Here is a 21,362-nt window from a genome sequence, read left to right on the forward strand (position 1 = left end):
CAAACCAAAACACTGCTTTTATGGATGTGCTATGGCTCTTCATTTAATGGTAAAAAATTGAATTAATCGAACAAAATACATTATTTGTAGAGCTTGCTGCAGAGATTTTCACAGCATACATTTTCTTAATCTTTTTAGCTTTCAGATATTAATTAATGTTAACACCACTACCACGTGTGACATGATGATAAAGAAATTAGTTTAATGAGTGTCAGCTGAAACAGTTACTGTACAGTTGTCGATTAATCAACGCCAGAACCTGGATTGTTACCAATTTTAATGATCGATTAAAGTCATTTATCAAGCAAACACCATATTGCAGGGCTTCCTCTTGGTCTCTCTACCACGTCTCATACTGCTTGATTTTTTTTAGTCTTTCATCTTTGTCATCTCTGTCATCGTTGTTTATTCCAGACCCTTCAACCCCACCTCTGTCTCTGGACACTAACCTTTCTGCTCTTGTCTCTCACTCCACTGTAGGCCTCCTGAGCCAGTTTACAGCACTGTGAACAAACTATGTGACAAAGCACCCTCCCCCCGACACTATTCCCCAGTGGAGTGCGACAAAAGTCTCCTCCACTCCGCCCCCCTCCCAAACTATCACTTAAGCCTGTTCCCTGACTCGGACATCACCAGGTACTTTCCATCACCACCAGCACCATAACCACCACTCTGCCACTGTGTCCCATCCCACCATATAAATGCCATGTTACCACATCATCCTTTATACCCACCTGGTTTTCTCTTATGAGTTCAGTTGCTTGCTCCCTCCTTCGAGGCCCCAGCCACCACGTCCTGGTGTTGTTTTTCTTGAGCTAGCATGCCTTTCTTCCCTCCACTTCTCTCTCTTCAGGGCTCCTAGCCTTATCTACCACCAACACATTGACACTTTTATCCAGTGGTGGAAGAAGTACTCTGATCTTTTACTTCCAGTCAGTAAAAGTAGCAGATTTTAATAGTGTAAAGTGTTATTAAAGGAGTATTCTTGTGGGACTACCACCTTACAAGGCCCATACTACACAGCATATTGAGATTCATGTATATATGTATATTCAGCTTCCTTACTTACTATCAATAGGTAGTGATTAGGAGGTTGTTGAAGGAAAACTTTTAGTTAATGGCCTAGTAGTTGTAGAATATGGTCATACAGAATAAGGCATTAATAGGTGCTTTATAATGACTTATAAAGAGCCAATGCCAATGTGCATGCTATTGGTGAATATTGCTCCTTCACATCAGTTCTGTTATTTAAGTAATTGTAATTAACCCCCAATGCAGCAGTACATATATAATCAGTGTTAGAGCAACAATCATAAGACTTCAGGTGTTTATCATTTTTAGACATTGTAGGACAGATGTATGGCAGAGGATTAGAGCCACGTAAAAGATTTGTTTGAGTTCAGCATTTTGATCCTAATCTTCTTGGGCTGAGTACTGCTGTCTCCTCAAAATGACGTTGGAGCAGGCAAGGATCTTCACTTTGGTGAATACAGTCCCTCCATCATCCTCACATCTCTGTCTCACTTCCCTGATTGGTGGATGTGAGGAAGAGACGTGAGCGAGGGAAGCAGAGAGCATGTTAGCCAAATAGTGGGAAGCACCCAAATGGAAATGGAAAGTCATAAACTGCTTTGGTCATACACCAATCAGCCATAACATTATGAGCACTGAAGGGGTTAGTGGCAGGACACTGTTTATAACGTTATCATGGCTCCTGTCAGTGGGCAGGATATATCAGGCAGCAAGTGAACATTTTGTCCTCAAGTTGATGTGCTAGAAGCAGAAACAATGGGCAGCGTGAGGATCTGAGCAACTTTGACAAAGGCCACATTGTGATGGCTAGACGACTGAGTCAGAGCATCTCCAAAACTGCAGCTCTTGTGGGGTGTTCCCGGTCTGCAGAGGTCAGTACCTATCAGAAGAACCGGCAACAAGGTCATTGATTCACGTGGGGACCAATCCAACAGATGAGCTACTGTAGCTCAAGCTGCTGAAACAGTTAATGCTGGTTCTGATAGAAAGGTGTCAGAACACACAGTGCAGAGCAGTTTGTTGGTATGGGGCTGCAGAACATTAGGACCACCAGGGTGCCCAGGTGGTCATAATGTTGTGGCTGATCGGTGTAAATATGACACTGCAGAGGCTGTTGCATGCTGCCAGGGTGACTCGTGAGCTTGCTTGCTGAACTAACTTACTAACCTGATTCTTTCAAGCTTGAGCTTTAACCGCCTACCAGTGCCTAACCCTAACCACATACCACCTCTCTGTCTTTATACATGCATTCATTTCGAATAAAATAATGCTGTTATGTATTCTATAATATTAAATATGTTTGTGTGGGCATGTTGCTGCCTGCCATATCAAACACGTTTTATAGCTCTGCTCATGTGAAACCACGCAGACTTTTTACTGTTTAACTTCACCCTTTAAAACAACTTTGGTCAGCAAGATACATTTCCTGGTTTTTGCTGTTACCATGGTAGCGTATTTCCTTCGCAGATTAATTTTAGTCTCAAGTGAATGAGAGTAGAAACGAGTTATAAGAGCATTCTTCCTATGACTGATCCAATATAGGGAATCACATCTCTGGGACTGTGGGCAACCAAAGGTACACCGAAGGGCCGTGAAGTGAGGAGCCCGTATTGACAGTTTTAAGATTGTGTCATTCAGCAGCCAGGCTGAGCTCTTGGCAGTGCCTAGCTGAGCTTAAAATGAACTGTAGTGTTAAATTGGATGAGCAACCACCTTTAAAAATGTCTTCTTTTTGATAATAGAGTTTTTTGATGCAGGATAATTCATTCCTTTAGAAATAGTGTTTGTTTTTCTACCACTATTCCTCTCTGGTACGAATGTATTTCATCAATGTGAGAAGCGGATAAGATTTGGATGAATGCTGTGAGTAATTTAACATTACATGTAGAACTGACACACTCTGTTATGGTCTGATTATTTTACATAACAACAGAATATATTATGAACAAATTTGGTCCTCTCATGTCCATGGGTACAACATTTAATAAAAAATTCACTCATAGAAACCTAAATCTACCTCTAATATGTGACCTACTGCAGTTTTACAAGCTATACAGTATAGATGTGTAGATCATAGACATGTAACTCATAGACATTGTGTCTCCACCTCAGAAGTCAAGTGCAAGTAGATGTAGATGTTTTAGCTTTAGTTTCTGGGAGCAGTCACGTCATCCATCTTTATATATGTAGATGATTTTCTCTCCTCTTCTGTTGTGAATGTGAATCCTCTGCTGACTCCACAGTTGCATGCAAGTATGACTGGATGAAAGATGTGTTAGATAATGATGTAAACACAGGGGTTTCAGTTCCTCTTTTATGCAGTTTTACCAATCCAAGGAACGAATCAGTTTGCCATGTGGCAAAAGAAACAGGTGTTTACTCCATAGAGACTTTTTCTTCCAAACCTTTTTCCTTGCAAAACAAACTGCTTTAAAGGTCCAGTGTGTAACATTTAGGAGGATCTTTTGTCAGAAATGGAATATAATATTCGGTATGTTTTCATTAGTGTTTAATCACCTGAATGTAAGAATTAAGTTTAGAATAAGTGTTTTAGTGACCTTGAGAAAGAGTCGTTTTTATCTACCTCTTCTGGTCGGGTCCACCACGTTGAACCGCCAGATTTCTACAGTAGCCCAGAACAGACAAACCAAACACTGGCTCTAGATAGGGCCTTTTGAGTTTTGCGCCCACTGTAGTTTCTGCTTCATGCTTGGAAGGGGAGGGTGAAACGTGGGAGTTGCAATCTGCAACAGCACGGGTAGATGCCACTAAATCCTACATACTGGACCTTCAGTTCAGGAAAATACCTTCAGTTCCACCCAAAGAATAATTACGCAGTTTTAACCTGAGACTGTACCTTATGTGTGTATCTTCTTACATTAGGTGTCTCTGCAGATACGGTACAGAAATATTTTTTACTGTGACTATGAAAATTTCAGGAACAAAATGAAGTTGAACCACCAAAGTAAACTAAATATACTTAACTTTGAAAAACAATAGTTAACTATTATTCATGTTTATAAAGTTCCCTGATTAGTCATGCATCATGCATTTACAGTAGGGGGCTGATTAAGTGTGAAACCACTGAATTCTTGTTCAAGTGAATGATCAAACACTATGGCAGGGTTTTTCCACAGACATGGTTCTAGGTATGATATACATGTGAAGAAGAAACCTTTCTGTCCACATGAAGTCTCCTCTGCATTAATGATTCCATCATCTGCCCCACTGCAGCTTTCTGCAAACTCTATTTATAGCTTAGACAAAATGTCAGTTCTTTCTGTAGGGCATCAAAACTTCAGTGTTTTTGCAGTTCTTGTCATAAAACCTGCAGGGTTTGCAGAGATGGTTGAAAATGGCAGAGGGAAGATTGGAATCAGGCTATCTGTGCTCCATTAGAAATGCCTGAATGTATGCAAATCAGCCTGTTGTGGGGGGGGATTTTATTCTGCCTGTTTTCAAGGTTAGACAAACTACAGTTTAGCATAAAACATCATGTGTTTGTACACTGGCCAGTCAAGACACCAAGTTTCTGTTAAAGCAGGATGCATCTTCTAATGACGGTGAATAGGAGGCTGGCTTTGTTGACAGTGAAAGAGGGTCCTGGAACAAGTGGTGGAACACAGAGGATACATAGCTGGTACTGTGAAGAACAAGAGAAAATTAAGCAAACACTCAACAGCTTTGCTCTTAAAAGAGGAAGGAAAAAGTGCTTTTTCATGCTCCTGTAGTTAATTAATTCACAAGCAGATGGCAGTATTCTGCTTCCATTGACGGTGACAGTCCTGTATTGTGTTGTCTCCTGAAAGGGTAATGTGCTGCTGCTTTTAGGTTTTTTAAGATGTCACTGGATTTGATTTGATTTCACTTTATTGTCAGAATTGCTTCAGAAATATGTCTCCTATCCAAAGACATATACTGTTTCACATAAATAACACAAATAGTACAATATGTATTACTCAGGTGATCAGATGAGAATGGGTCAAAGTCAGGACAGGGAAGTTGGGGGTGGGTGCTGTCACCTATTCTGAGTGAGGATTGATAAAGCAGTGTCCTAGCTGTATTTACAGGACACGTGAACAATTACACACAGGTATGTTATAGTGATTGTAAATGTCTTCCCAGCAGCTAAGATTGTCATTCAGCTGGAGGAGACTACAAACCCATTGTTTAGATATTTTTGTTACAAATTCCTCCTGCAGTGGCAGCTGCACTCTCTCTCATCTGGTTTAAAACAGGTTGAATGACCTCAGCAATCCATTATTTATGATCAATCAGAGCAACAGACAAGTAAAAAAACACATCAATAATACTCATATATTTTACAAAACAAAAAGTACTTTTTTAACAAATAAAAGCAGGTATAGCCTACAGAAGTGATTAAAGGGTTCTCTCTTAATTGAATTTAGATCAGCTTGTTTTATCTCTTGGTATGTTACGAATCATTCAGAATATTAAGGCAGCGCTCCAAAATACACAATACATTCAGTGCAGCATTTTCAATATTACTGAGTCACCAAGTCAGGTCTCCTCAGTGTTTCTGCCTTCAAGTCTCAAGTTAAGTCGAGTCTGACAGTGTACAGACAGCTCTCTTTCGTACTATCACTATAACGGTATGTACATTCAGGACAAACAGGACAGGATTCCGGATTTAACTGCTTGTAATTCAAGACGGTGCCTAATTTTTCAAGACGTCTGGTCACCCTTTTTTTTTCTACATCAGACATTATGAATAAGAGGCTGCAGTGGATCAATTTAACCACTCCCTTTAAAATTCAGTGTTTAGTCCACACAGGCACATTGAGGCCAACTTACTCAGAACCCAGACTCTGACTTTAACAGTTTGACAGACTGAGGAACAAAAGAGTTCCATGTTCAGTAGAGCTGTGGGACTCCTTCTGTTTGATGGCAAAAAACTGATATTCTTCAAATATGAGAGGGGTCGGACATAATATTACCTGCACTATAATGCAATGCAAAGTTATCTTTATTCAAAATTGTTGAAACTGATTACATTGAAAATACAACACAAGTCAGTTTTGTGAGTTAAAAAACATTCTTGATTAAGTACTTTTTACTTGTTATTTTGTTTTCACAGTACAAATAAGAATTACAAAATTAAGTCAGTGTCACTTAAAATTACTAAAGATCAAGAATGTTTTTTAACCCACAAAATGTAGTTGGTTTTACCAATTTTCAATATAATCAGTTTCAACCTCTTTTGAGTTAAATTCACTTATGTGGTTTAACAGTGTGCCAGAGAGAAGGTTCTTTTAGTATATGCAGATAAATCAAGTTAATAAAAATAGTGGGCAAACATGTGAAATAGTTTGATTACATTGTTTAGTTTACTAGATATTATTCCTGTTTGACAATCTAGAAAAATGACTGCTGTCATGATAGAGTGGTTTTAGCCCTCCCTATCATATGGATGTCTTGAACCAGATTTTCTGTCTATGTTTGTGTCTCTACCCTGAAAATGTTACAACAACCTAACTCTATATGTTTGTACACAACCCATGAATGTATCCTAGTGTGTGTGCACGTGTGAGAGAGAGACAGAGAGAGAAAACAAGCCAGTGTGTGAGTGCTGCATGTGACGAGGTTTCTTTTCCGTCAGAAACGAATTGGGGACAAGTGATCCTAAGTAGAGCACCATCCCCCTGTGGAGCTCCAGCAGTCTTTGAGCTCCTTTGCCCAAGCAAAGCATAGCTGAGGCTTCTGTCGACGTGCTGTGGCGATTGTTGTCCACCTTTCTGTCCTCCGCCATCCAAGCTGAAGATGCTGAAACCCAGCGACTCCCCCGAGCTGATGTACTATCTCAACTGTCTGTACAGGGAACCCAGGAAGGTGGTGCTCCACAAAGGCTCCACAGGCCTGGGCTTCAACATCGTGGGCGGTGAGGACGGCGAGGGCATCTTCGTCTCCTTCATCCTGGCAGGAGGGCCCGCTGACCTGAGCGGAGAGCTGAGACGAGGCGACCAGATCTTATCGGTAAGTGCACAAGAGACAATTTTTTTGTGGAAAACATTCAAAAGTGAGCAGGATTATGAATCATGTGTTATAGAAATGGCTTGTTAATTGAAAATGATTCATTTGATTACCTGTTACCTGGTAAAAGGTCACAAAAAGCTCAAACTAGCTGAACAAAGGCTGGGTGGCTGGGTTTTAAAATGGTCTACTCTTGTTACCTGTGTGTGTTCCCAGCATATTAATAGAGAGTGTAATAGTCCTACTGGCCTAGATTCATTTTCAGGGCCAAACGCTAACAACCTGGGCCTTTTTTTCCATTCCTGTAGTATTTCTCTAATATTATTACAGAGAGGTGTATTGTATTTGTGGTAGTTACTAGTAAGTTTATTTTTAAGGCTGGACCTGTTAAAGAGTATGCTCAGCTCCAGAAGTTGCATTATATTCGTGGGTTTCACATTCAGCTGTATCACTATAGTTATTTTTGCTTGGGTTTAAGCCTTTTTCAACCTGTAGTCCAAACATATGGTAGGTTGTTGTCATTCATAAGATATACATTGTCCCAAACAATGACATTTTTACTTCTATAATAAACATGGTTCTGTAGACTAAATTAGTCTCTTTCACCGTCTCTCTAGCATATATAATGCTACAGTGTATTAAGGATTTAAGTAATGAAAGTCATTTTTAATTTGAGTATTCGCAGGGTGAATACAACTGAAATGAATACCCAAACGAAAATTTGGGTGGGGTTAGGGTTATCCTACCTTTCTGTGCTACACAGGCTGTAAAGATGACTCAACATGAAAATAAACCATATCCACAAACATTAAGATGTTGCGATAATTAAATAATTTGGCTTGTAAAAAAGCTGCTGCTCTTTTTTTTTCTTCCACCCACAGTCACCTTGGTCTAACCTGACTGTTAGAGACCGTTTGTTCCACAGAACCATCCGGGAAGTCATCGCTGAAAACTGTTTGGAAAAGGGCTGGCACGTTCAAAATATATTGGATCGCAAAATGATTGGATGAATCATCTGTCAGTGTATTACAGGCAAACTTCAACCAATCAGATCAAAGAACCATGTAACGTAGTCAGACTCTTACTGAAGTCAGTCAGGAGAAGAGAGAAAACATCTTTTCCATCAAGAAAAGCCTTCAGTGCCGTTCTTTGGTCTTCTTTCAGAAACACTCTCAAGTTCTGATAGAACTGATGCTAGCGGCATCTATGCTAACCTCTTTAGCAGCCGCCATTGTTGTTTTTGAGCGAACAATCACTTCTCACACACCTGATGTTAAATCACTGACGCTAACCCTAAACCACGGCGATAGCTCATGCCAGTAATTCCTCAAAGGACGCTAATTGGTCCAAACCACTGTGGTTGGGCACTAGCTTATCATTTTGATACAAAACTCCAACAAGCAAAAACTTTTTGCCTCCCATGGTCATTGCTGCCTTTGTGGGCAATGTCAGTTTTGTGTTTTCCCACTGTGGACATGACTCAGTCAGCGTCTACTGCCTTTACAATCTTTGGTTTAAAAAACACATCCTGCATTGTTTGGTCACAGTATTCACAAATAAAAGAAATGACTGCATGTATGAGGACTCACTGAGATGATGAACAGACTGCACAGCTCTCCAGCAGCTGGGAGGACGTGATTGCTCTGCCTCATTATAGTTAATTGTAGCATTTTGCTACCCACACTTATGGCACACTGTGCTACAGATTACACTGTCTCCTTTCATTGCAGTGTTATGGTATTGTATAGCCTGCACATTGTTAAATCAACATGGCACGTCTGCCTGTTAATTTGCATCCAATCAGCACCTCCGTCTACACTGATGAAAGCAGGCAGTTAATATTCCAGCAGTGGCCTGGTTCTGAAATCTAACTTCCTCTGTCTCTCTCCACCACCTATTGACCACATATTCTACTATCTCTTCACACACTATACATATCCAGTGTGGTTCTTTGTGCGCTATTACCTGAGGCTCTGTGGTCTGCCACCGTATATTTGCCCGAGTACTGAAACAAGCAACAGCAGCTGTGAAGGGAGAGGTGTGTCGAGATAAAAGTGTAAACCTGTGTCCATCCTCTTGTGTAAAGCGACACAGAAACAGAGACATCCTTGGATTTCCCTCTTTTAATGAATCGAGCCCAGCCTTCTTCACACTATGTTCGTGTGCGACGTTTGATCTGGTTTCAGCAGCAGCTCTTGTGATAATGTGAGAAAGATGCAAAGAATACATTCACCAATGAAACCTTTAATTAATGTGTTACAGATGTATTTAGAAGCATTCACTCAACAGTATGTTTAGATGCATTGCACCTCTTCAAAAATGTTTGTACCCACAAAGTCTTGACGGAGTTTAAACATTTCTTGCATATTCAGGGTTCCCACACATCCTGGAAAACCTGGAAATTTAGAGACTAGTTTTCCAGTCATTGAAACTCCTGGAAATTGATTAAAATGACCACAAAAGGAGGCATAAAACTAGACTTTATGTCAAGGCCTACCAGTAAGGAAATGCTGTCCTGAATTGTCAAGAAGAATTCCAGGAAGAAGTCCTGAAAAATGTCTTGAAAAATATCCTGGAAAATGTCCTGGAATGGTCCAGAAAATAAAAATATTTCTTAAAAAGAGTGGGAACCCTTCCCTACATTTATGGTACCAGATTTAGCTAAATGTTGTCAGCAAAACAATTAGCCAAACAGTGAGAGAGAAATCTACAATATTGCATTACATTGCATTTCTTTCTAGTGTCTACCACAATATATCATTCTCAAAAGATGCCCCAATCCTTAAATAGTCATCTACTCCTTCTACTTCATTAAAAATTCTCAGTGTATGTGCACTGGTGGCTTTTAAGTGAGAAATAGTCAACGCAGTAACAGAATCTTGCTTCGTATTTGAGCAGCACTGCCTAGTTTGGCAGTTTGATCTGAGTCATGGAGAATGACCTGTCAATCAAAAGGTAGCCCCGCCAAAAGCATACAAGACTTTATTGTCTATTTTGCTCTAAATTGGACCATAATTTACTGAATGAATATCATAATGTATTGGAGAAGATGTGAAACTAGTGATTGAGACCCTAAATTCATCATGAAACCGTTTACTGAGCTCATAAATTAAGTGACAAGTCGGCTCATTTTCCATTAAAGTGAATGCGATTGGTGTGTTATTAGAGCCAATGAAGCTCCCCTGCTGGAATTTACATAGAATGTAGGTTTTAATTTTTTTTCCGCGTTGGCTTCACCTTTCAGACCCGGAAGCTCTGTTCATTATATATACTGTCAATGATCAAACTCTGCACAGACATCATTCAAACAAGTAACAAGAAGAAACACTGGAGGGGAGCTTTAGAGAAATATATAATCCTTCCATTTAAAGGATAACATGTTTTTTTCACTGGTGCTGAATAAAGTATAGCTCATTTGTGTGGCAGGTTTTTGTACCAATAAAACACTAAAATAATCCTGTGAATTGTGCTTGTGGTCAAAACAGGTTAATGGCATTGACCTGCGAGGAGCTACGCATGAACAAGCAGCAGCCGCGCTGAAAGGAGCGGGACAGGTGGTCACCATCTTTGCCCAGTACAGACCAGAAGGTGAGTCAGCACAAACCAGTTACTGTACAAGTACAGGAACCCTGTGGTGTAAACATCCTGCTAAGTAGCACAAACATTACACAGGACAGTGTTTAGGTAGGTCTCCCCTACCCACTAAGTCATTTGGTTAGAATCAGGCCAAATGATGGGGTCCCCTTATGTTTCACTGCTAACTCTGTTAACACATCACTGCCAAACACACAAGTATTGACTCTGTTGAACAGTCACAATAAAACCATCCCACATCATTTTCTTTTCACATATGGTGAAATGAAAATAAGAATTAAAAGCAAAAAATGATAATGATTTATTGGAACCAGCCCGTACACTGTATCTTGGACAAAAGACAAACACTAAGAGCCTACAGGAATAATGTAACACCTACACACTACCTTTAGGATTCTGAACCTCATAACCTTGCAGAAGAAGTGTATGGATATTTTGTTCCAAATCTTTTCATTTAAATGCTAAACATGTAATTAAGAGACTGTTTTTAGTGACCTCTCCGGCAGCCCTGCCTCCATGTTGTGACAGCTTCATCTTAGCAGTGATGGTGGGATTTATGCAGCATGAAAAACATTCTGCCTGTAGCTTAAACTGGTTAACAATGCAAGGTCACTGCTGATTTCATGTTTGCGATGACATTTTTAAATCCAAGGCATTCTTTTGTCCTGTCATTACACCTACTCTGCCACTCTAGCGCTGAATGGACTCTTATATGTTTTTCTTATGGGTGAGATCTGAGTTGAGGTGACATCTCTAAAGGACCATTGAGTGGGATTTAGTGGCATCTAGTGGTGAAGTTGCTGATTGCAACTAACTGAACACTGCTCATGTCTGTATTTGGCGACCTGGGAATGATAACGGGCTGTGTAAAGGAGAGACTACAGTGGCCAAAAAACTTGGGAAAACTGTAAAAGGCTCTATCTACAGCCAGTGTTTGATTTGTCCATTCTGGGCTACTATAGAAATATGGTGTTTCATCATGACCGACTCTGTAGAAGAGAACCCGCTCCCTCTGTAGATAAAAATGGCTTGTTTACACATTGGAAGGTGACACTTTAACTGCACAACTTCTGTCAGGTTTCACCTTCAGAATAAAAGCCCTGTGAGCCTCAGTGAAAGTGTCCATGAGCTCTTTTTGGTTTTCACAAGTGTTCACCTCAGCATCATGAATTATCGGTTATCTGAAAAAAGCAGGGAACGGGAAGTAGTTTTTATTGAGTTAATGAAGCTGATCAGTGATTCAGAAGGTGTTTTTTTTTAACCATCTTTACAGAGTGCCCTTGTGCGCCATATGCTTAATGCAGTCTTTGCTAAAACTTTTAGGTCATTGGTCTTGGACAAGAAGTCCATTTAAGTTTTCCTACTCACACAAAGTTCCTGAAAAAAAGAGGAAGTCATGTTATCATCTGAACAAACAACATTCAGTTTGTCTTAAACTGGTTTGTGGTTTCTTTGTCCTGTAGCATTAGCATGTAAATTACAACAACCCATGTGGGGCATACTAATTCAGATCTACAAAAGACTGTCTGCCAACCTTGTGTAAGTTAACATGTAGTGGATCAGACAGCTTTGAATGGTGACATGCCTCCTCTGATTAAGGTCAGCAGCGGCAGTATCTACTCGAGGGCTGCAGTGACTGTGACTCACCATCAGAGACCTCTCGATATCTCAGAGGTGCCAAATTCACAAACTGTCCAGAACCCTGTAACGAGAGCTGTGGTTTAGCTCAGAAGTATCTCTATCGAAATCTGGCAGGTCTAAAGCCTAGCGTTCAAGAAGTCAAAAGCTTTATCTGTTGAGCCAAGGTTTCTTTATACATTTCTTCATGTATGCTTAGTACATCAGTTAGATCAGCCAAAACCTGCTGGCGACAACGGCCTCAAGAGAGTGCTCTTGGTGTTAGATTGCTTTTGCTTCTCAAACATGTCATATTTTTTAAGATCTTGCAAAACCTCTTCTCTATAAACTCAGATCTGCTCCATCTCACAGGAAACTCTTCAGTATGTGGCAAAGATCATAGGTTGTCCACCAGGTCCTAAGAAGTCCAAAATCCTATAATCTTAAATTTCTGCCTTAAAATATCTTACATATGATTTTGACAGGTCTTACAAATTGATTGGATTAATGAAGTTAATGTTTTTTTTTATAAAGTTGTATTTTTTCTTACTTTTGTGTTTTTGTGAAAAGTGTTTATTGATCATTATACAAAATGAAACCAACATGTAACCAATACCAATTTTCCTTCATATCTTTTGTATTTTTGTTTTTATTTGTCTTGAATATTGTATCCTCTTTAGCTGCCAGCAGGGTAACAGCTATTCCTGACGTCCACACACAACAAAACATACATACAAATAAGACACGTAAAAAAACAACTAAACATAATTAGATTTAATTCATAATTAGATCAGTTAATTGACAGTGGGGTTATTCATAACATGTTTTTCAAGAAGTCTTAGTGGGTTCTTCAGTGATCATAGTTTGTAACTTGTTCCACATTGTGACAGCTCCGTTCATTACAGATCTACACACTGCATCTGTTCTAGGTTTTTGTTTCACTAGATAACCCCTGGTAGCCTTGTGTCACATAATTTAATTGTGAATACAGACAATCTGATGTTTTGCCAATATGGATGTAAAATAATTGTATTCATAATGGTCTTAAAAAGTCTTAAATTTAACCTGTTGAAACCTGCAGGATCAATAGAGAAGGTCTTTGACTTGGCATCAAGTTCAATCTGACGCCCAAGCCTCTTAGTTTAGGGATGACAAATCCCATCATCCAACTTGTTGCCTTGTTCTCATCTGAGCTGACATCTCAATGCTGACTAACTGGGCTTTTCTTCTTACCCATCAGAACTTGCTCTATGCTCACCCCGACGGGCCCACTCTCCTGCACCAGGTTTGTGCCACTGGCACCTGTGGCCACTCTGAGCTTTAGCCTCATTCACCAGGGCTCCGCTATGTGAGAGTCACTGAGTGAATGCGATCACAGACAGTCTGTCCACTCCTCTTCACCAAGCGTTTGGCCCACTGAAGCACACCTGATCCTTTCCTCTCCCAGCCTGTTTGACTCTCACTCCTCCACTGCACATGCACTTTTCAAAACCTCCTGACTTTACCTTTTGTTCCTGTGTTCCCAGGCCATGTCCTCTCTTCTTCCTCTTTGAAAATGTGTGTACATGCTCTTTTTGAGTGTGCTGTATTCTGAGGATAATGTGCAGACACTGTACTCATGTATTGCAGCTCAGTATAATAGCTTTGTGTTGTTTTCTTACGTACCTGTGTTTAATGCTCAAACTATTGTTTTCTAAAGTCAAAACAGCCCACAGTGTTGTTTTTGGACACTGTTTCTGGAAAGAAGCTTTGCTATTTATTTTTTAACAAATCAGGATTCCCATGCATCCATGAAAACCTGGTCTATTTTTTTCCAGTCATGGAAACAATTGGAATTTGATTAAAATGATCAAATTCTCTTAGAAATAATCTGTGTTGTCCTGAAAAAAACGCAGTGTTACCAATGATACCAATAGAGGTTACATTCCTTCAGGTCAAACGGAGTATGGAAATGGAAATGCTCTGCTACACTAAATGGAGTGATTAGTATCATTGGTAACACCTTTGTTTATCCTACTATTTCATGTCAAAATGGCTGTTGTGAAATTCTGAAAACAGAAAATCGGCTGTGGTGAGAACAGAGTACCTGAGAACAATATAATATGAAATATCTATGAAATATGCCACTAAGTCAGCGGTCACCAGTTTATTAAATGACAGAAAAGGGGTCCCTGTAGGAAAAAACATGGGAACCACTGCTCTACAGGAAGGAGCTGGTGGCTGGTACCACACACACAGTGCTCCAGGAACTTTGCACGTTCATTAAAAAAAAGGACAGATGCTTGAGAGGGACAGTCACATAAACTGCATGTGAGATGGTGCACAGTATACAGTTACATCAGTTTAGTCTAGTTCATTTTTTCCATTTATATTACTACAGCGTTTCCCAAATATACGGAACCCAAAATGGGTCACAAAGCAATTTTTATTGAGTAAAATGCACAACATTGCTCTGATATATGAATTAATTTTCCTAATTCGAATGGAAGAAGAGAGAACATTCTTCTTCTGTTTTAATTAGGGAAATAAAATTAGAGGGTTACGCATGTACTCACAGAACTCCAGTAACTACTATTTTTGCTACACTGGTTTGTTCAGCTCAGATTCTGTGTATGGGGGTTCCCTTCTCTCTCTCTTCCCCTGACAACACCCTACAGTAGCTGTACAAGTGTTCTCGCAAAGCAAAGTATTCTTAAAAGCAGCTGCTGCTGCCAGAAGGTTACTGCTAGAAGTTCAGGGCACGTGCAGATAGGCGGCAACCACTTCATACCACTGTGATCAAAACCCCTTCCCGTCTGCCACCTTCCCCTCATTGAAATAACTGGAGTGTGTAAGCCCCGTTAGTAAGGATCCTGGGGAGGCACCAAATTTCTCTTTTGGGTCTCGTTTGGGAATCCCTTGTCTACACACATACACATACTGTACACTCTTTGGAGTGTGTAAAGCCAGTGACAATAAATTCCTCATATAATTGCGAACATAGGCCCTTCCTCCCTAAAGTGTCTCTTTTATGTGTGATCCGATATACGTACAGTGAAGGAAGAGGAGTTGTCCAGTAATTCATAGACTGATAAAGCAAACAAGCACTGCTTTAAAAACACTTATCCTGTTTGTTGCGTCCGTTGGCATTTGTCTCCGCCCCTGCACGACTTCTGAGCAGGCACAGAAGAGAGAGAGGTGTTTCCCTTTCTCTACTCAGTGCTGCACTCAGCACAGCATTGGACTGTGTGTAGTGAAAAGAGAGAAGGAGCACAGGGGGAACACAATATAAGAAAGAGAGGACAGCAGTAGAAGATATAACATCAAAGTGAACATGCAGAAAGGTATGTGAGACCTATTTTAGAGTAAGTTGGGCAGAAAACAAAATGAGACTAAGATAAGTTTAAATTGAATAATGTAGACATTTCTGTTATTGTTTCTGTTAGATGATTCTCCAGTATGAGAGGGTTCCTTTGCTCACATAGCCTCAGTCTTGTTTTATCTTGAACTTGTAGGATGATGAAGCAGCATCAGTATTAGAAAAAGGAAGCGTTTGATGCAAGTGTGGCAGTCATAGCTGTAAATCAGGTTTCTCTGGGAAAAAAAAAACATATTTAGTATTTTTAGCTTTATTTACAGTATATCTCTCTTATCTTTTCTTGCCTTGATGTGTAGAACACAGGTTGTGCGGTCAGCAGTTGGTTTTGGTTTTGTGTCACAACAGAACATGTGACATCTCTGTACTGTTTGATCTTCTTTAAGTGACAGATTAGCCAGCCCTGCCTCAAGTTATCAGTTGTTTTGTCCTCATAGTAACTGCACTGTCAGGAAAAGCACACTTGTCAGCGGAGTGAAGGGTTCTCACATCCTGACATCCTCTTTTACATTGCCAAGAGCAGTTCAGTTCATGGCTTGAGTCACTGACTGGAAACACTGGTGGGTCATATGAAGTGCATCAGTGTAAACCAAAGAAATAAATTGTGTTCTCAGTTTAATGATAGACATTTGTGAATACAGCAGCACAAAGAATTGACTTCATACAAACAGCAATTTCCTTAATGCATTAAGGTGCAGTTTATCTCATAGTCAAGTTTGGCTCACAGTCACTTGCTAGGCTTAAAATTATTAAAGCTGTTTATTTTTGGCATTATTGAGAAAAAAATGTACCTTTCAGCATATTGTAATTCAGCTAGACCTCTGCACCTCCTCTTGGCTCTGCTCTCAGGCATTAGAAATTCTAGCCTGTGACAGGAGAATTTGGCCAATCACAGGTCAGTAAGATAGTTGATTGTTGAGTCTCATTCCATTCGGAGGGTTGGTGGCTCCAACCCAAAGCATCAGTGTTTAACAACCTGGAAATGAGACTCAACAATCAGCAGTCATTCTCTAGAAGTGCTTTCTGCACCTTTTCTTTTTTTATTGATTTCAAGGGGAATCCAACTGAATCCAACCTGGTGGCAGGCATTAAGAAAAACTAGAAATAGCCAATTTTCTCTCTGATGGTTTTGTTTGTTTCTATATGTCATATAGAGTCATCAGTATTAAACTGAGACTGTTTTATTTCCACAGAGTTAATAATTCTGTGTAGTACATTTAAATAATGGAAATGTGCATCCAGTGCAGCACTGTGTAGAGCCCACAATGAAAATGATAGGCAGTACCACATTTTGACGGTAGTAACAGGAATCAAATGAATAATTGTTCACTTTAACAGGAGTCTCTTTCAGTTTTAGTAGCATCATTACATCGACCTCCTCTTTCCCAGGATGCACTGGAGTCTGAATGCAGACCTGGCTGTCAGGCTTGATTCGTTCTAATCTTGTCTTGCAGAGTACGGGCGTTTTGAGGCCAAAATCCATGACCTGCGGGAACAGATGATGAACCACAGCATGAGCTCTGGGTCGGGATCACTGCGAACCAATCAAAAGAGATCGCTCTATGTGAGGTTGGTCTTGTTTGGATTTTACCCTAGTTTTGGATGCTCCGAAAAATTCAGTAAATGAAAAGTCCATCCCCCAAATGTCTTCCATATGATGTCTGTGCCAATTTATTCCAGGCACCATGGTAAAATGATATGAGTACTGTCTTTTTAAAGACAAAGGTTTAATTTGTACTTTTCGTACAGATGACTGAGAAAAATTATTTCTTTATGTGGACTGAACACACACATACATGTTACTGGAAAACCAGGTTTGAGATCTGTAACTGAAACAGAAGAACATGTCTTATTATAGCAACCCTCATGGACCAACAGTCACTTTTCTCTCTGACCTGGTAAAGCTGTGCTTCTAGTTTCTCTTTGCCCAATTAGAAAGGACCTCCATGGAGGAATTAGAGTGAAATATTAGGAAACTCTAATCCTGATAATCCTGATATCTTTCACTAAACAGAGCACTGTTTGATTATGAGAAGGCAAAGGACAGCGGCCTCCCCAGCCAAGGGCTCAGCTTCAGGTACGGGGACATCCTCCACGTCATCAATGCCTCTGATGACGAATGGTGGCAGGCCCGCCGTGTGACCCCGCATGGGGACAGTGAGGAGATGGGTGTCATCCCCAGCAAGAGACGGTAAGCAGCGGAGAGAAATCTGTTTCTGCTGGAGCCTGTCAATGATTTGGGAGAACAATATTGATTGTGCTAAAAGAGGAACAGCCATTAGTCAATGAGGCGGCAGTGCCTTTTGATTATTATTAATGATATTTCTCAACCGACTCAAACATTGTTTATTCAGAGAAAGAAGGACTAAGGGAGTTTCTGTAGTGTCTTTGGAGGCACAAAAATAATGATTTTAAAAAGAAGAAACATATAAACATACGCCCTTATCCATTACTAGGAAGTTGCATAAGAAATCCAATTCCTGAACTGGATAAAAAAAAAAACTAAAAACTTTTATTGCAGTTTTAATGTCAAAAGGCTGTATGTACACCGCATTCCAAATTATTATGCAAATTATATTTTTCTCAGATTTTCCTAAATAGTCGATGCAAATGACAGTCAGTTTAATTTTCAAGTCAACCGTTAGGGTATAATTCAAATTTTATTAAACAAATCTCCTAATGATAACAGATTTTTTTTTTTAAATAAAAAAACTCAAAATGCACTGTTCCAAATTATTATGCACAACAGAGATCAAAACATTTTAAAGGTTGTGAAGAGAACTAAAATGGTAATTTGTTGAATTTGCAGCATCAGGAGATCATATTTACAGAAATCAAAAGCTATTTCAATCAAAAAAATCTTAACAGGCCAAGTTACATGTTAACATAGGACCCCTTCTTTGATATCACCTTCACAATTCTTGGATCCATTCAACTTGTGACTTGTTGGAGAGTTTCTGCTTGAATATCTTTGCAGGATGTCAGAACAGCCTCCCAGAGCTGCTGTTTTGATGTGAACTGCCTCCCACCCTCAGATCTTTTGCTTGAGGATGCTCCAAAGGTTCTCAATAGGGTTGAGGTCAGAGGAAGATGGGGCCACACCGTGAGTTTCTCTCCTTTTATGCCCATAGCAGCCAATGACACAGAGGTATTCTTTGCAGCATGAGATGGTGCATTGTCATGCATGAAGATAATTTTGCTACGGAACGCACGGTTCTTCTTTTTGTACCACGGAAGAAAGTGGTCAGTCAGAAACTCTACATACTTTGCAGAGGTATTTTTCACACCGTCAGGGACCCTAAATGGACCTACCAGCTCTCTCCCCATGATTCCAGCCCAAAACATGATCCCGCCATCTCCTTGCTGACGTCGCAGCCTTGTGACCATTCACCAGCCATCCACTACTCCATCCATCTGGACCATCCAGGGTTGCACGGCACTCATCAGTAAACAACATGGTTTGAAAATTAGTCTTCATATATTTCTGAGCCCACTGCAACCGTTTCTGCTTGTGAGCATTGTTTAGGGGGTGGCCGAATAATAGGTTTATGCACACTTGCAAACCTTTGGTGGATCCTACACCTTGAGGTTTGCGGGACTCCAGAGGCACCAGCGGCTTCAAATACCTGTTTGCTGCTTTTCAGTGGCATTTTAGCAGCTGCTCTTCTAATCCTACGAATTTGTCTGGCAGAAACCTTCCTCATTATGCCTTTATCTGCACGAACCCGTTTGTGCTCTGAATCAGCCACAAATCTCTTCACAGTACGATGATCATGCTTAAATTTTCTTGAAATATCCAATGTTTTCCTACCTTGTCCAGGGTATTGCACTATTTCACGCTTTTCGGCAGCAGAGAGATCCTTTTTTTTCCCCATATTGCTTGAAACCTGTGGCCTGCTTAATAATGTGGAACATCCTTCTTATGTAGTTTTCCTTTGATTGGGCCCACCTGGAAAACTAATTATCACAGGTGTCTGAGATTGATTTCAATGATCCAAAGAGCCCTGAGACACAATACCATCCATGAGTTTAATTGAAAAACTAAAAATTAAATGTTTATGACACTTAAATCCATTGTGCATAATAATTTGGAATGCGGTGTACTGCTAGATGGCGTGGGGAAATGTTATCAAGATGTATACTCGGGTGGTCCCCTTTAGGCCACATAAAACAGAAGTATAGGCTGGAATTGGGACACTGATATCCTACACACTGGTCCTTTTAAGGTGCAAGCACATATTTAGTGCGCACACATATTAGACACTCATTAACAACATATTGATATTCCTCTATTCATTCCATTCAGATAAGCAAGAACCTGTTGGGGGCCAGCCTGAAATTCTAGGCAGCTGGTCTGTGCATACATAGTTTGCAGTGATGCCTGTGGAGAATAGAAATTTTAAGACACTTAGAGCGTCAGACTTGTCCTCACCTGGGGTAGCCAAAACTTTCTGTAGCTGAGCGTGTTGTCAGCGTGAGTAATTTAATTTCCTCTCTTTGGTTAATGGCTGGCATGTCTCTTTGCTTGGCAGGGTGGAGAGGAAAGAGCGGGCACGTCTAAAGACTGTGAAATTCAACGCCAAGCCTGGGTCATTTGATTCTAAAGGGGTAAGTGCCTTTATGAGTGATGCAAAGTGACAATTTAAATGGCTGCATTATTTTAATGATTCATAGAGTAGCTCAGATACAGCTGTGAACTTTTATAAGTCTTTCCAGTGATTGTCACCAGATGTAACTGTGTCATATGTCTCACCATAGTTTGTTATCCATTCATAAGTTAGTCTGAAAGTAAAGACTGCATTTATTCAGTAGAACACATCAGCCAGTTTCATTATGTGTGTGTTTCTTCATTTACACGTCCATCAAAGACACCACTACTGTGATAGCCCCAAATGTATATCGTGAAATGACAGAAAATAGCAACTTTTAGGGCTCTTGGGGGATAAAATAAATAAATAAAAAATATATATATATCTATACATATATACACACACACATATCTATACATCTATATATATATATGTGTGTGTGTGTGTGTGTGTGTGTGTGTAAGAGTTGGGCTTGTATGTTCTGTCATTGATTTTTACCTTCCAATTGACTCTTCCTAAGTCCCACCCATTTTGGAACCTCGGTCAACTTCCTCCTTTCCTGTACGTAGATATGCTATGTGCTAGACTCTATGTCAAAAAGAAACATTCTGAAGATGGTTAATGTGATTTTTCAACATAGACAGCCTAGCACATAGCATATCTACGTACAGGAAAGGAGGAAGTTGACTGAGGTTCTGACCGAGGCTTGCTCATCTGTTGATGGAGCACACAGCAAAAAAAGGGGTTGAACTTAGGAAGGGTCATTAATCAGACTTTCTGAGATAGTACATTTGATACTTTTAACTACAGGTCTCACTTTTAAGACAGATATTAAAAATGCTAGTATATTCTACCAACTTTTAAGCTAAAACCACTATACCACATGACCCTCCACATGGAGCCCTTACTGTATCTGTACAAATATCACACAAATATTACACATTAACAGCAGAACTGATGATGAAGACGGCATATTCACTATTTGAAGTCAATTTGGAGTTCCATCTTTTCTTTTCATCACTGCATGTGTTTTTTGTGTGTTAATGACAATCTTTACTTTGACTAAACCCCAGTTATGTAACTTATCTCATAGCATGATCTCTGTAACTTTTTTCTCACCTTGCTTTTACTTTAAATGTCTCGGTGCAACTGTGGCACATCAAGAAGTACTGAGATCTACAGTA

The 21,362-nt window shown here is 40.0% G+C and overlaps 1 protein-coding gene across 42 annotated transcripts in view; it reads left to right on the plus strand.

Moving 5' to 3' along the window:
* dlg2 (discs, large homolog 2 (Drosophila)) overlaps positions 1-21,362 on the plus strand; it is a 219,563-nt gene that overhangs the window by 178,587 nt on the left and 19,614 nt on the right. For 27 of the 42 annotated variants that reach the window (XM_051401499.1, XM_051401464.1, XM_051401462.1 and 24 more), the window contains 7 exons: positions 481-636; positions 6,870-7,026; positions 10,509-10,611; positions 13,475-13,519; positions 17,044-17,158; positions 17,604-17,780; positions 20,122-20,197. In XM_051401499.1, coding sequence (XP_051257459.1) covers positions 481-636; positions 6,870-7,026; positions 10,509-10,611; positions 13,475-13,519; positions 17,044-17,158; positions 17,604-17,780; positions 20,122-20,197 — 829 coding nt within the window. The remainder of the gene's footprint in view (positions 1-480; positions 637-6,869; positions 7,027-10,508; positions 10,612-13,474; positions 13,520-17,043; positions 17,159-17,603; positions 17,781-20,121; positions 20,198-21,362) is intronic. The other 15 variants (XM_051401465.1, XM_051401473.1, XM_051401468.1 and 12 more) reach the window with 3 other exon arrangements.

Source organism: Dicentrarchus labrax, unplaced genomic scaffold, assembly GCF_905237075.1.
Source record: "Dicentrarchus labrax unplaced genomic scaffold, dlabrax2021, whole genome shotgun sequence".
NCBI classification, from domain to species: domain Eukaryota; kingdom Metazoa; phylum Chordata; class Actinopteri; family Moronidae; genus Dicentrarchus; species Dicentrarchus labrax.